The sequence below is a fragment of the Lissotriton helveticus genome, chromosome 7, assembly GCF_964261635.1.
Source record: "Lissotriton helveticus chromosome 7, aLisHel1.1, whole genome shotgun sequence".
Lineage (NCBI taxonomy): Eukaryota > Metazoa > Chordata > Amphibia > Caudata > Salamandridae > Lissotriton > Lissotriton helveticus.
Window position 1 is genome coordinate 1,830,537,347 of NC_136068.1, and position 16,011 is coordinate 1,830,553,357.

The window sequence follows — 16,011 nt, forward strand, 5'->3', positions numbered from 1 at the left end:
GCTGTGTTACCTTCTGACAATAGCACACTTAATTAAAACGTGTTTGTTTATTTATTTGCCTCTATGTTTATTCACGTGTTACTGATTATCGAGTTTTGTAAATACGACTTGGTTGTTGGAGAGGAAGTCAGAGCACAGGCAGGTAAGGTGAGAAACCATGTCCAATATTCCTCCTCCTGACCCATGTCAGGAGCAGCGCTCAGTTGATGGCATGTCTAAAAATTTCAATTTTATTAAGGTTACTGAACTGTTAGGGGCAGGAGCTTTGCCTTTAATTTACAAAAACTGTGAGGTGTAGCCAAAGCAGTTTCATTAAACCTTTTACACCCTTCCCATCAATGGCGGCTGATGACATTTGAAAGTGGTGTGGCGTAAAAGTTCTCAATTAGTGACCTGCCGCGAGCAAGCAAGTCTGACCGTCATAAGTAGGGTATGGGGGGAGGTTCTCCCCCGAGAAACTTTTGGGAAAAGAATGGGCAAATCGTGCATTTCAAGCAAATTTGGCAAATTTAAAAAAGGAGGAAAGTAAATAAGGCAGTTCTGAAAGTGTAGTTATGACATCAATAAAGAGATTTCATATGATAATGATGTAGGTACCTGCTTATTCAGTACAGCCGCAGAACTAGATCCTAGATCACCTATATGAATATACCTCCCTTGAAGGGACCAGCCTCTCCCACCTCAAACTAGATCGATCCAAGAACACCTGTCCAGCTGGAGCAAAAACCTTCACCAGGCCAAGACCCTAGACTGCTTTACCACTATAATTCTGAGTAGGGCAAAAACAACCGCGAGCTCAGGTCATAAACAGTTTGATTGCTACATCTCCAACTGGAGGTAAAACCTTCCTCTACACCTTCATCTTGACTCCTTTATGAACACATCTCCCAGGGGACGAAAAATCTTCCCATCCTTCAGGGACCACTTTGTCATCGCATCTCTGGTCCCGCGCTTAGAGCCATGGTTGCTCTGTCTCTACCCCTCTGATTAGCAGCCAGGCCTTCCTTGATCTCAGGCACAGGGCTCCAGATTTAGGGGCTCATTATGATGGAGGATTTTCCGCATCCTCCGGGCCGGCGGTGGCTTCCGCCGGCCCGGAGGATGCGGAAAATCCTCAGCGGACCCACCAAAGACCCACCGCCACATTAGGATGGCTGGTGGATCCTGGTTTCAGTCCACCGCTTTTCCGCCGCAGTTGACTTACAACCGCGGCAGATAAGCTGTAACATGGCTGGCGGTGTCTAACAGACACCGCCAGCCATATGAGGATGGAGTAAAAAGTATGCTTTTCCACGGCGGCTTTTCCGCCGTGGAAAAGCATACGGACCTTCACTTCGGGGCCCGTTGCGGACCCCCTGGGTGAAGGGGGGGTGGAGGTGCACATGGGGGGTACCTAGTACCCCCCTGCATTTGCGTGAACAAAGCGGCAGGCACGGCGCGGTGCCTGCCGCTTTGTGCACGCAAATGCTGTGCATGCATTTTTAACATTGCGGCGGGTGCAGCTTGAAGCTCCACCCGCCGCAATGTTAAAAATAGAGGATGTGACCGCCACCCTGGCGGTCACATCCTAATCTGTTTGGAGGGACCGCCGCTGCCCCTGCGGACGGTCCCTCCTACTCTATGGTGGCGGACGGACTCAAGTCCGTCCGCCATCATAATCGGCCCCTTATTTCTTACAGGAGCCAGTCCCCTCCGAGCAACTATTCTAGGTGAAAATCCATATGTTTACAAACTTCTAATTAATAATGAGATAAAAATAATCGCAATAATCAAAAGTTTTGAATTTTTACTGTTTTTCCAACTCATTTGCAAAATCTACCCGGCCATGACCCCATCTACACTCCTTGGTAATATCTATACTCTTGTCCCTGATCTGCTGCCTCCTGAACCTTACAGCCTATTTATCCCATTATAAATCAGGAGTATATGTCCAAGAATTGAAAGAGAAACCTGGACTAGAGCATTAGGTCACACTTATTGCATAACTTTTGGTTTATATCAGATGACAACAATATTTTCCGCCAGCAAAGGTTTTTCACTCACAGCTGTGTTCCAGGTTTCATTTAGGTTTACTGTGTCTTTTAATATCACAATTACAATCATTGCATTTTACAAAATAAAAACAAACAAAAAATGCTAATGAGTAGGGGACTTGCCAAAGTCTTTTGCTCCATCTTGGAGTTCGAGTCACAGGTTTCAGAAAGCGGACCAGCCCACAGCGTTGCATTCTGGTACCTGTAGTTCTGTTTTTCTATCCAGTGCAAAAGCTACGAGTAGCAACAACATATAGCACTGTGATCAGACATCACTTGGGTGTCAAACAGGTTAACCCTGATCCTGCTGAGTAATCACCACGAAAATCAGTTGAAGCAGATCAGGTTTTCTAATTGGATCACACAGCAGCAGGGCATATATTTACTCCCGGAACACACAGTGGGGCATATTATCAAGCAGGGTGATAGGCAATTATCGTCGCTTTAGCGGCCCTTTTCGGACCTAAGCGGCGATAATTCTATCGCCCTATTAGCAAGCCGTCGCTAACTGATGTTAGCGACAGCTTTTAGGAGATAGCGAGCGGTTTGGGGTCCCGCTTTGCATGTCAGCGATGTTTATCGCTAATGACATACAAAGTGAGCGTACCCAACCAGTTAGCAACTGAAAGCAGTAGCTAACGTCGCTATCGCCTATTAGCAAGGCAGGCGTAGCGATGGAAATATTTGCGCTAAGCGCGAATATCTCCAAATACTAACACCTGCCCAGACCAGTTCTTAACCATGTTATCCAATGGGAGGAGGATAACATGGCTAAGAGCATTTTGTCGCTAATGCGTGAATATATCTGTATTTTCAGCGATATTCACGCATTTCGCCGCTATCGCTGGATATTTTAGCACAATGGAGGAAAACGTTGCTAATAGCAAGTTTTCTCCGCTAACATATCCAGCGTTAGGCAGCGATAAAAAAATCGTCGCTAAGCCTATTTAGCGATAATTATCGCTACTTGTTGGTAATATGCCCCAGTGACACTTCTTGCATTGCAAGCTCTCAGGGGTGGGTCATCTTTTACCATCGGTACTGTAAGAAACAAGAACAATACAAACACCGAATGCAGAATTCAATTAGGATGCTTTTAAATGCTGCTGAAATATTGTTTTAGGAAATAACACGTAGATACGTGAATGCATTATGCTATAATGTAGATCAAAAAGCCTCGCAAAGCATTTAATTTCTTCTCAAAATAATTTACAATTTCATTAGGATGTCTTTAGAATGTTGTATTAATAAATGCGTGTTTTTCAAAAAATTATTTACCATGTAATCATACTGAAACCTGAAGAGTAACAAGTCCCAAAAATCTTTCCTTCGACTTTTGCTTTTAAGAAAAGAAGCACTGTGTGCCTGCTTTACTTTCATTTCGTCTTAGAAATGTGCGGACTTAAACAGTGGTCGCTTAACTTTTCACCCATGTTAGGTCATTGCAATAGAATACAAAGATCCTATTAGATTTATACAGAATAATTGGTGACATGAAAACGTATAAAATGGTGCTTCCGAATAATATAGATCCTTGCTTTTCCATTGCTGACTAGCTTCGTCTACACAATGAGGGTCATATGTACAAGAACTGCAGCTAACTAATGCTAAAGCTAGTTAGCTACAGTTTTCTCAACACGGCCTATCACCAAAAACTATCGTTCTGTTAGCGATGTATTTACAACACGCCGCTCCATGGCGATAGTTTCAGGTAGCAGCGGTGACAACTGCAGTTCACACTAGCGTGAAGGCGATACAAATTCTGACGTTAGCAGGCGAAAACTCACAAAAGGCCCATTAGTGAGTGGCAAAAATACAACGCCCAACATGACTTTTTTTCCTCAAAATGCAAAAATAGCCTATAAGTCCACCTCCAAGAAAAATAGGAAACAAAACCAGTGGAATGCAGAGTGGAGCAGCCAGTGCCAAGTGCAGTACAGATCAACAACCCCCCACCCCAAGCACTGCAAAAGCCAGGATGACCAGCCAGAGTCCCAGGAGGAGAGGAAATTCAGGGCTACAACCATGAAGAGGCGCATCGCTGGGCAAAACCAGTGATGCATCACTTATCATTGCGCACTCCTTGCAACACAATGACATCCAAAACCTTGAAAGCGTGGACAGTCCCTGGGACCAGGAGGCATCGCTGGGCCTACGTCTGGGAACCGGAGTGGGATGCGGAGGTGCCGTGGAGTTGCTGGGCCGTGGCGGTAGACATTGAGACAATAGAGATCACCCATACCTGGTGGTGAAGTCTGCCAGGTCGCATGGAGACACGTTGCTGACCTGTGTGAGAAGACCACCTGGCACCCCTTGGAGCTGTGAACGGTAGAGATGCTCCTGCGCACTAATGTAGGGAGGTCTGCATCGCATACCACGAACCACCACTACACTGGGGTGCATGGAGGGGATTACCAATGGTGGGACCGCGCCTCTCTGCCTCACAGGTCAGAGGATGTTCACCAGACGCTGTGGAGGGTGAGGCCCCTGAGCTGCACCGAACTTGTGTGGCGGGAGTGCTGCACCTTCATGCCTTCATCAGGAGGTTCACCAGCGGACTTGATGGTGACTCAGTGGCCAAGTATATATTCTTTCAACGATCTCCTATTTGTTGCTGAGGGACAAGGGAAGTGCCATGGTGTGAAAGTGCAGAAGTAAATGGGGTGTCTGAGAATGATCATTTGCATCTGTTCTTTATCACCCCTGGAGTGGTAGCAGCAGGGGCAGAGTAAGGGTCACTAAAGGGCAAGCTGGGGCAGCTCCTCTTACTTCTAATTACCCTTGTTTAAGTCCATGTCCCCTGGTGATATGACTTGGAGACAGATAACAAATGTGTTGGGAATGGAAGTGAAGCGGATGAAGAGTTAGACTCAAGGCAAACTCAGAAGATTGGAGGGTTGGGGTCAGTGAAGGAAGGAATGAAAGGGTGAGATGGCATTTAAATATCTGCCACAGTATTTCCATACACAAAGTGGTATTTTTGAAGAGGGAACTAGTACAGTGCTGAAAAAACGAAGTCATTAGGCAAATATCTGCGCGTCAGGACCAGAAGACAAGCAGAAGATGTAAATATTAAGCTCGAGTGCGGACTTTCGTGATAAGAACAACAGAGATGAGGGCTCTAGTCATCAACTACAATAACCAAGATGTCTCCACTTAATCTTTTATTCGTGGTCATTCTTTCAATTAATCTGCTGATGGGCATCACCTCTAACACGTTCATAGTAGCTGCGATCGCTATCCAGTGGGCTGGAAGCAGACACCGGCCACCAACAAGTGATCTCCTCCTGCTGTTCCTCGGGCTCACCAATGCATTTTTGCAAGGTTTCACATCATCTGAACAACTTCTCCGTTTGACCCAGAGAGAGGTGTACAACAAAGACAGTGTTTGGAAAACCTTCTTAGTCCTCAGTCCATCTTTGTATTTCTCTAGTTTCTGGATCAATGCCTGGATCTGCGTCTTCTATTGCACCAAGATCGTGAACTTCTCCCATCCTCTGTGCCTTCGCCTAAAAATGGTTATCTCTGCCATGCTTCCGTGGCTTGTGCTGGTGTCTGTGCTTGCATCCTTAGCCATCAACATCTCAGGTATCTGGAGTTTCGGAGGACTGCTTAGCGATAAGTCTACTGCGACAAACGCCACCTCTAACAGCACAGGCGATGGTATCCACCTGTCCTACAAGCTCTTGATGTCCGTCACAGGATGCTTTTTGCCCCAGATCGTGATTGTAATCACTGCTTTGCTGATCCTAAGCTCACTTTACAGACACACCAGACGCATGCAGCAAAACAGCACCGGGCTTAACGGTGGACCCAGCATGGAAGCCCACACCAGGGTAGCAAAAACCATCCTGTCCTTGGTAATCCATTATACCTGTTTTACCCTGGCTACAATGTTGTATGTAAAAGATGATAACTGGTTTATAGAGTCGGCTATGCTCTATATTTATGTGTTCATAGGTGTTTCCTACCCCTCCCTTAATTCGCTAATTCTCATATTTGGTAATCCCAAATTGAAAGATACAGCAAAAAACCTTGTTTGCTCCACTCTGGGTTTTGACAATTTCAATGAACAGAGAAGATGAATACGTTTATTCCTCAGTTTGTATACAAATCCTATACCAGACAGTAATTATTTGTTTAAGAGGAATGTTGACATGGAGCTCAGTGGAAAACAAAATGGAGCAAAGTAATCATCCCAACTTTCTTCCTCAGGAAGTCCGGCTTTGTCCTTGTGGTAGAATTGTTTTGATCCCAAAACCACATTGAATTACAGGGGAACATTTATTGTGCATATTTTATAGCTGTTTGTATATCTAATGCCATATTTAATGCAGTAGAAAGGGGGATACTATTTCTTACCATTTTCCATATACTACTCCAGTTAATATCTGTAAAACAACATTAGATGAACTAGAAGAGCGTATTTTGTTGCCTATATGCTAATATTGGTTTGTTTTCAAAATTACAATAAATGAATCAGGAGAGTAGATTCTATTATGTATCTGAGATTAAGAGTAAGATCCAAATACAGCTCTGTATATCTTTCCTAAGTCCTTTTACATATATTAATCCAAACGCAAGAATCTATGGGACTTATTTATGAAGGACTTGCGCCGCCGGTGCGTGACTTTTAACATGGGAAAAAGTGACGCACCGGTGGCGCAAGGCTTTCATAAATGAGGCCGCATGTCCTTTACTCACCAACAGTCAGATATAGACTATGGCAGATAAGATACTCATCACAAAAGTGACGGATATCCCATGCGTCATATTTCAAGCCCATTATACTCAGTGGCCTTTGTGGTACGGCCAACAAAGTATTTGGCACATTTGCGACAGAGAGTCCCATCCGCCAAACTCTAAATCGGGCCTCAAGTTCCTATTTGTTTAGAACACCTTTAGCCTCAGACCAATCATAAACCATAGTATCCAATATTGATGCAGATATGAAAGTAGATGTAATAATTCCAATCAGAAACAAGGCTTCAATGAGTCGCATAGTTAGTTTAGGAAGATAGATCTCCAGATTCCTTGTTTTAAAAAAAAAAATGTGATTACATTTTTGTGACGTGGTGTATTATGTTAAAATCTATTTTCCTAACTTTTGGCTACTCATAAATATGGAGATGATAAGCAAAAAACATTTCGACCTGTTACTACTCTAAGGGCCTGATCGGAGAGGGTTGTTATATTCGCAACCTAGCATGAACCCCTGTCAGAATTACGAGTTGGTTGGTATGTAACGCATCCCATAATTATCCGATGTGTTAAATACCCCAACGTTCGTAAAATATTGGCAGGTCAAAAAGGAGACAAGAAACAGTATTCACGGTATCATCCTCATTTTATTACATTAAACACCAAAATCTGCATGTTATCCTTAAAAACTCATTAAAGATGCTATTTCTTGCACCCTATAAATACTGTACCCCATGGTATTATTATTTATCAGTGTGATAAATAGCATCTATACTCGTAATCATGGTGTTAATATTGTATTTTTTAAAGTCAATATAGAAATTTCTCTAGTTGGGTTTGGTATATTTTAAATGCAGCTGGTCCCTTTGGTGCATGTAACTTTTATTATTTGTGTAAAGATGCTGCTGCTTTTATGTCGTTATTGGCCTGTTTATTGTAAGCAATCTAATCATATATATATATATATATATATACAGCCGGAAACTCCACCTTAGAAGCCAGTAGCTGCCACCCCAAACCCCTGAAGAACAGTATACCCTTTGGTGAACTGTTACGCCTCAAGAGAAATTGCACACTTACAGAGGATTTTGAGAGAGCTGCAGAAGACTCAATGGCAAGGTTTAGACTGGGAGGTTATACTGACAACACACTCAAAAACGCATATGACAGAGTGCGTCTAATTCCCAGAGCAAGTCTGTTTAAGCACTCCAGTGAGAGTAAAGTTGGTGAAGACATAACTCCACGCTTCATCACGACTTTTTCCAATGACTCCTCATTGATTTATAACATCATTAGTCGCCATTGGAATATTCTTAAAACAGACAGTGTAGTTGGCAAACAATTATCATCCCATCCTAAAATTACCTACAGGAGAAACAGATCCTTAAAAGACACTCTAATACATAGTCACTTTGATGCCATCCCGAGATCACCACGACTGGGAAACCTGACTGGGTTTTTCCCTTGCCAAAACTGTAAGGCTCGTCAGTCAAGTGGAAAAATCACCTCATATGAAATCCCTGATACTGGATTGGTGAGGAAAATCCCTAAATTTCTCACCTGTACAAGCCCGTACTGTGTATATCGACTTGAATGTCCCTGTAAATTATATTACATTGGGAGCTCTATTCATCCAGTCAAAAAGCGAATCTTAGAACACGCTAGGGCAATTGAACACAACGACCCAAACTACCCTGTAGCAAGACACTTTGCACTAAAACACAAGATTGACCGTAATCTCCTCAAATTCCATTGTCTGGATCAAATCCCCTCCAAAGATCGTGGAGGGAACAGAGAGGCACAAATGAGAAAACTTGAGTCCAGGTTCATCATAGAGCTCCGAACTAAGTTTCCATTCGGATTAAATACAGGGGAAGAATTGGCCAGTCATCTTGGCTAATTTTGATGTAGAACTGTAACTAGAATTCCCCTTTTGTGTTTTCCTCGTCGCTGCTTATGAATTATCCTAATAGGATCACCACTGATTAATCATGTACATATTTCTTGTCTAATTTGCTTTGCTTGCCCATCCAGGGCTTAATAACGTCTGTTTGTATGACATGGTCACTAATGTTGGTTTTATTTTGACCACTACAAAATGGCCACTATGTTGATTATATATTTTTAGTCTCTCTTTTGTGTTTATGTAACAACTGATTGACGTCAACAAAACAACTTTATTTAAATCTCAATGAACTGTGTTTGAGTAACAGCAGACGAAGGCGTGATGCCGAAACGCGCCCTGTTGAACTTGATTGAGCAATAAACCTTTCATTCTTGGACATTGAGTTGTAGAGTGCCGTCCATTCTTTTGCCGCAGTAAAATAATTTGGAGCATTGATATATATATATTATAGTTATCTAGCAAAAAGGAACTCTCATATTGTTTTTATGGTAGATTTGTTTATCTCTCAAAACTATCATTAAATGAACTAGATCCAGGAAGTCTTTTGTTCTCCTTTTACTCGAGTGGTGTTTTAACAAACACCCTGGAAGTCTTAGATGCTAAGATTGCTTCCAGTGGATAGCTGGGGGTTCAGGAGGGCTTCACTCTTTTTGAGGGAGGCGGAGGTGAACAAGTCATGTGTGTCGACTACCACCCCACCCGCCTTCAGAACAAGTTGTCCGTCGGTCGCCACCCTGCTCTTACCTGCAATGGGCAAACGTAGGGTCCGCCCCGGGTGGCATTAGGTCTAGGTAGGCCGCTAATTGATCTGTGGCTTCATCGCTTGATGGAAGACCCTAAGTTACTGGCTTGAGTCCCAGGAAGGCACATTTGGGGTTCATTTTTCAAAAGTCAATAAATGGTGCAGTTGAAGTGGGCAGAATTGTTTGTTTTCAACATCAGGCGAGAATTTGGTTTGTGGTATGCTGTATACTGATGGACATGATGAAGATGGCAAGAAATCACTTCTGTTTGCAGAGGACCTTCACAATGGGGAACCTTCAGTGATTTAAAAGGGACACCATCCATCCAAGTGCTAGGCATGAGAAGAGAAGATCAGATCTGCTACGCTTGGTGGTCTCTGTTAGACCTGTCAGCTTTTGGGTGGTCTCCCCCTATTTTTTCTCTCTTTTCCGCCTCACATTTCTTTTTCCACCAATTTTTCGTGTGGCCTTAGGTCTCTGGGCGCCTCACCACTGCCAATGCCTGTGCCGGAGCTTCCTCAGGAGAGGGGAAGCCGCCCCGGCCCTTCAGCAGGCCGGTCCAACTGCCCTCCGAGGGTTCCGGAGGGCAGGAGAGAGAGCGAGAGGCGGCCCACACGCGGTGGGGTCTCCTGTGGTGGCTCTACCCCTGCCTCAGGCGAAGTGCTAAAAGGTCTGAGCATGTGGACAGGAGAAGATCGGCCATGCAGACTCGCCCCGTGGAGAGTAACAGAAGCGCCGGACGGGAGCAAAGGTATCGGGGAAAGGCCTGATTGAGGGTGGGGTTGAAGAAGCTGAGTTACTCAGGAAAAGGGGGAACTGCTATGGATGGGGCTGCCAAGAACTGAGCCCCTAAGTCGATCCTCTCTCGATCATGATAGCGTGACTGGCTCTTATAAAGAGAGTGGGTACTAGACCTCCCCCCTGAAATTAAGCATCTTAAAGCACTTTCTTGCGCAGGAGCTGGGAGAAGACAGCGCACTCTGAATAGAGAACCACTGATGTTCTAAATTTAATGTATTTACCTGCTTGATCTAAACTGATGCATATACCTGCTAATTCAAAACTTAATGTGTTTACCTGCTTGATCAAATCTGATGCATATACCTGCTAATTCAATATTTAATGTACTTACCTGCTTGGTTTAAACTGCTGCATGTACCTGTTGATTTATGCGTAGTATACTTACCTGCAGATTGCCTAGTTAAATGTATTTAAATTCCTTTGACTACTGTGAGGTAGTGCAATGCAATGTAATGTTTAATTAATGCAGTTAATCCAAAAATGGAATGCCCAAAGTCCTAATTTATTAACTATTGGAAACTTCACCCCCTTTTTAATGCAAAAGGATAAAGATTCTCTATTTTCTATTTAACAGACGGTGTGGTGTCATTTTTGGTGGGTTTGTGCTGGGGTGTTGTAGTGTGTGCTGCGCAAGTACATCACAATTGCCTTCTGGATTTAGCCTTCCCACTCTGTGCCATGCTACCCTAAGTGGGCCGGTGGTCCTGGTTCTAACAGTCTCTACTCAACCGGGCAAAAACGGAGAGGGTTGTTCATGTTTTGAATGATGTTAATTGCTTTTGTCTTGTATCACGCTGTTTTACCTTCTGACAATAGCACACTGATTTAACCCCTTCCATGCTGATGACGAGCTCAGCTCGTCATCAGCGTTACCTACCGTGTGCTGATGATGAGCTGAGCTCGTCATGTAACGCGGTATTTCAAAACATGCCGCATACCGCAGGAAAAACGGCCGCACGCATGGGGTTAATATGTGTTTGTTTACTTATGTACCTCTATGTTTATTCACTTGTTTCTGATTACCGAGTTTTGTAAAGTATAAATACAGCTTGGTTGTTGGAGAGAAGGTCAGAGCACAGGCAGGTAAGGTGAGAAACCATGTCCAATTATCCTCGGCCTGACCCATGTCAGGAGCAGCGCTCAGTTGATGGCAAGTCTGAAAAGTTACATTTTCTTATGGTTACTGAACTGTTAGGGCAGGAGCTTTGCCTTTAATTTACAAACACTGTGAGGTGTAGCCAAAGCAGAATCATTGAACCTTTTACACCCTTCCTGTTGGACCTGGCCCTTTTTGGCAGGTTCACCCCGAAACTTTTAGCTTTTTCCTAGCCTGTTTCTGGAACCTGGTGTTGGTGATTTTAGGCCTCTGCGCACTTTTTCACTGTGGTACAGTGTAAAGTGCGTGAGCTCTCTGTGTATGTGTGGTGAGTGACCTGCCCTCCTATTTCTATTAAGTGCTGATTCTGACAGTGGCCCATGTGGCCATGTCTTGTAAATAATCCCTTGTGAATATTGCCCGTGCCAGTTGGCACAATGTACATGTGTGATTTCTATCTGATGTGTTTTGACAATACAGAAGTTATTTTTATATAACCTTGTGTGGAGTTCCTTTTGTGGTGTGCCTAGGATGTTGTTGCTGTTGTGTGCTTGCGCAAATGCTTTACACATTGCCTCCGGGATAAGCCTGTATGCTCGTGCCAAGCTACCAAGGGGGTGAGCAGGGGTTATCTTGGCGTGTGACTCCCTTGCCCTGACTACAATGGTGCTTTCTGCCTGGCTTTGGCGTCAGCCTTAGCCTACCAGAAATAGCCAGTTCTAACACTTCCCATCAATGGCGGCTGATGACATTTGAAAGTGGTGGATCGTAAAAGTTCTCAATTAGTGACCTGTCGCAAGCAAGCAAGTCTGACTGTCATAAGTAGGGTATGGGGGAGGTTCTCCCCGAGAAACATTTGGGAAAAGAATGGGCAAATGGGGTGTCTGAGAATGATCATTTGCATCTGTTCTTTATCACCCCTGGAGTGGTAGCAGCAGGGGTAGAGTAAGGGTCACTAAAGGGCAAGCTGGGGCAGCTCCTCTTACTTCTAATTACCCTTGTTTAAGTCCATGTCCCCTGTTATATGACTTGGAGACAGATAACAAATGTGTTGGGAATGGAAGTGATTCGGATGAAGAGTTAGACTCAAGGCAAACTCAGAAGATTGGAGGGTTGGGGTCAGTGAAGGAAGGAATGAAAGGGTGAGATGGCATTTAAATATCTGCCACAGTATTTCCATACACAAAGTGTTATTTTTGAAGAGGGAACTAGTACAGTGCTGAAAAAACGAAGTCATTAGGCAAATATCTGCGCGTCAGGACCAGAAGACAAGCAGAAGATGTAAATATTAAGCTTGAGTGCGGACTTTCGTGATAAGAACAACAGAGATGAGGGCTCTAGTCATCAACTACAATAACCAAGATGTCTCCACTTAATCTTTTATTCGTGGTCATTCTTTCAATTAATCTGCTGATGGGCATCACCTCTAACACCTTCATAGTAGCTGCGATCGCTATCCAGTGGGCTGGAAGCAGACACCGGCCACCAACAAGTGATCTCCTCCTGCTGTTCCTCGGGCTCACCAATGCATTTTTGCAAGGTTTCACATCATCTGAACAACTTCTCCGTTTGACCCAGAGAGAGGTGTACAACAAAGACAGTGTTTGGAAAACCTTCTTAGTCCTCAGTCCATCTTTGTATTTCTCTAGTTTCTGGATCAATGCCTGGATCTGCGTCTTCTATTGCACCAAGATCGTGAACTTCTCCCATCCTCTGTGCCTTCGCCTAAAAATGGTTATCTCTGCCATGCTTCCGTGGCTTGTGCTGGTGTCTGTGCTTGCATCCTTAGCCATCAACATCTCAGGTATCTGGAGTTTCGGAGGACTGCTTAGCGATAAGTCTACTGCGACAAACGCCACCTCTAACAGCACAGGCGATGGTATCCACCTGTCCTACAAGCTCTTGATGTCCGTCACAGGATGCTTTTTGCCCCAGATTGTGATTGTAATCACTGCTTTGCTGATCCTAAGCTCACTTTACAGACACACCAGACGCATGCAGCAAAACAGCACCGGGCTTAATGGTGGACCCAGCATGGAAGCCCACACCAGGGCAGCAAAAACCATCCTGTCCTTGGTAATCCATTATACCTGTTTTACCCTGGCTACAATGTTGTATGTAAAAGATGATAACTGGTTTATAGAGTCGGCTATGCTCTATATTTATGTGTTCATAGGTGTTTCCTACCCCTCCCTTAATTCGCTAATTCTCATATTTGGTAATCCCAAATTGAAAGATACAGCAAAAAACCTTGTTTGCTCCACTCTGGGTTTTGACAATTTCAATGAACAGAGAAGATGAATACGTTTATTCCTCAGTTTGTATACAAATCCTATACCAGACAGTAATTATTTGTTTAAGAGGAATGTTGACATGGAGCTCAGTGGAAAACAAAATGGAGCAAAGTAATCATCCCAACTTTCTTCCTCAGGAAGTCCGGCTTTGTCCTTGTGGTAGAATTGTTTTGATCCCAAAACCACATTGAATTACAGGGGAACATTTATTGTGCATATTTTATAGCTGTTTGTATATCTAATGCCATATTTAATGCAGTAGAAAGGGGGATACTATTTCTTACCATTTTCCATATACTACTCTAGTTAATATCTGTAAAACAACATTAGATGAACTAGAAGAGCGTATTTTGTTGCCTATATGCTAATATTGGTTTGTTTTCAAAATTACAATAAATGAATCAGGAGAGTAGATTCTATTATGTATCTGAGATTAAGAGTAAGATCCAAATACAGCTCTGTATATCTTTCCTAAGTCCTTTTACATATATTAATCCAAACGCAAGAATCTATGGGACTTATTTATGAAGGACTTGCGCCGCCGGTGCGTGACTTTTAACATGGGAAAAAGTGACGCACCGGTGGCGCAAGGCTTTCATAAATGAGGCCGCATGTCCTTTACTCACCAACAGTCAGATATAGACTATGGCAGATAAGATACTCATCACAAAAGTGACGGATATCCCATGCGTCATATTTCAAGCCCATTATACTCAGTGGCCTTTGTGGTACGGCCAACAAAGTATTTGGCACATTTGCGACAGAGAGTCCCATCCGCCAAACTCTAAATCGGGCCTCAAGTTCCTATTTGTTTAGAACACCTTTAGCCTCAGACCAATCATAAACCATAGTATCCAATATTGATGCAGATATGAAAGTAGATGTAATAATTCCAATCAGAAACAAGGCTTCAATGAGTCGCATAGTTAGTTTAGGAAGATAGATCTCCAGATTCCTTGTTTTAAAAAAAAAAATGTGATTACATTTTTGTGACGTGGTGTATTATGTTAAAATCTATTTTCCTAACTTTTGGCTACTCATAAATATGGAGATGATAAGCAAAAAACATTTCGACCTGTTACTACTCTAAGGGCCTGATCGGAGAGGGTTGTTATATTCGCAACCTAGCATGAACCCCTGTCAGAATTACGAGTTGGTTGGTATGTAACGCATCCCATAATTATCCGATGTGTTAAATACCCCAACGTTCGTAAAATATTGGCAGGTCAAAAAGGAGACAAGAAACATTATTCACGGTATCATCCTCATTTTATTACATTAAACACCAAAACCTGCATGTTATCCTTAAAAACTCATTAAAGATGCTATTTCTTGCACCCTATAAATACTGTACCCCATGGTATTATTATTTATCAGTGTGATAAATAGCATCTATACTCGTAATCATGGTGTTAATATTGTATTTTTTAAAGTCAATATAGAAATTTCTCTAGTTGGGTTTGGTATATTTTAAATGCAGCTGGTCCCTTTGGTGCATGTAACTTTTATTATTTGTGTAAAGATGCTGCTGCTTTTATGTCGTTATTGGCCTGTTTATTGTAAGCAATCTAATCATATATATATATATATATATATATATACAGCCGGAAACTCCACCTTAGAAGCCAGTAGCTGCCACCCCAAACCCCTGAAGAACAGTATACCCTTTGGTGAACTGTTACGCCTCAAGAGAAATTGCACACTTACAGAGAATTTTGAGAGAGCTGCAGAAGACTCAATGGCAAGGTTTAGACTGGGAGGTTATACTGACAACACACTCAAAAACGCATATGACAGAGTGCGTCTAATTCCCAGAGCAAGTCTGTTTAAGCACTCCAGTGAGAGTAAAGTTGGTGAAGACATAACTCCACGCTTCATCACGACTTTTTCCAATGACTCCTCATTGATTTATAACATCATTAGTCGCCATTGGAATATTCTTAAAACAGACAGTGTAGTTGGCAAACAATTATCATCCCATCCTAAACTTACCTACAGGAGAAACAGATCCTTAAAAGACACTCTAATACATAGTCACTTTGATGCCATCCCGAGATCACCACGACTGGGAAACCTGGCTGGGTTTTTCCCTTGCCAAAACTGTAAGGCTCGTCAGTCAAGTGGAAAAATCACCTCATATGAAATCCCTGACACTGGATTGGTGAGGAAAATCCCTAAATTTCTCACCTGTACAAGCCCGTACTGTGTATATCGACTTGAATGTCCCTGTAAATTATATTACATTGGGAGCTCTATTCATCCAGTCAAAAAGCGAATCTTAGAACACGCTAGGGCAATTGAACACAACGACCCAAACTACCCTGTAGCAAGACACTTTGCACTAAAACACAAGATTGACCGTAATCTCCTCAAATTCCATTGTCTGGATCAAATCCCCTCCAAAGATCGTGGAGGGAACAGAGAGGCACAAATGAGA

General features: G+C 43.1%; 2 protein-coding genes across 2 annotated transcripts; both read left to right on the forward strand.

Moving 5' to 3' along the window:
- The first annotated feature begins 5,179 nt into the window (after nucleotides 1–5,179).
- LOC144769731 (taste receptor type 2 member 39-like) lies at nucleotides 5,180–6,118 on the forward strand. Its single transcript, XM_078653912.1, has one exon. It carries the CDS (start codon nucleotides 5,180–5,182, stop codon nucleotides 6,116–6,118), a length of 939 nt encoding a protein of 312 aa, XP_078510038.1.
- A 6,524-nt stretch (nucleotides 6,119–12,642) lies between these two features.
- On the forward strand, nucleotides 12,643–13,581 carry LOC144769732 (taste receptor type 2 member 39-like). The gene has a single exon (XM_078653913.1). The coding sequence runs from the start codon at nucleotides 12,643–12,645 to the stop codon at nucleotides 13,579–13,581; it is 939 nt and encodes a 312-aa protein (XP_078510039.1).
- Nucleotides 13,582–16,011: the final 2,430 nt, after the last annotated feature.

What these genes read in the sequence shown, in the direction of transcription:
- LOC144769731 (XM_078653912.1), top strand. Translation starts at nt 5,180, where the DNA reads ATGTCTCCACTTAATCTTTTATTCGTGGTCATTCTTTCAATTAATCTG.
- LOC144769732 (XM_078653913.1), top strand. Translation starts at nt 12,643, where the DNA reads ATGTCTCCACTTAATCTTTTATTCGTGGTCATTCTTTCAATTAATCTG.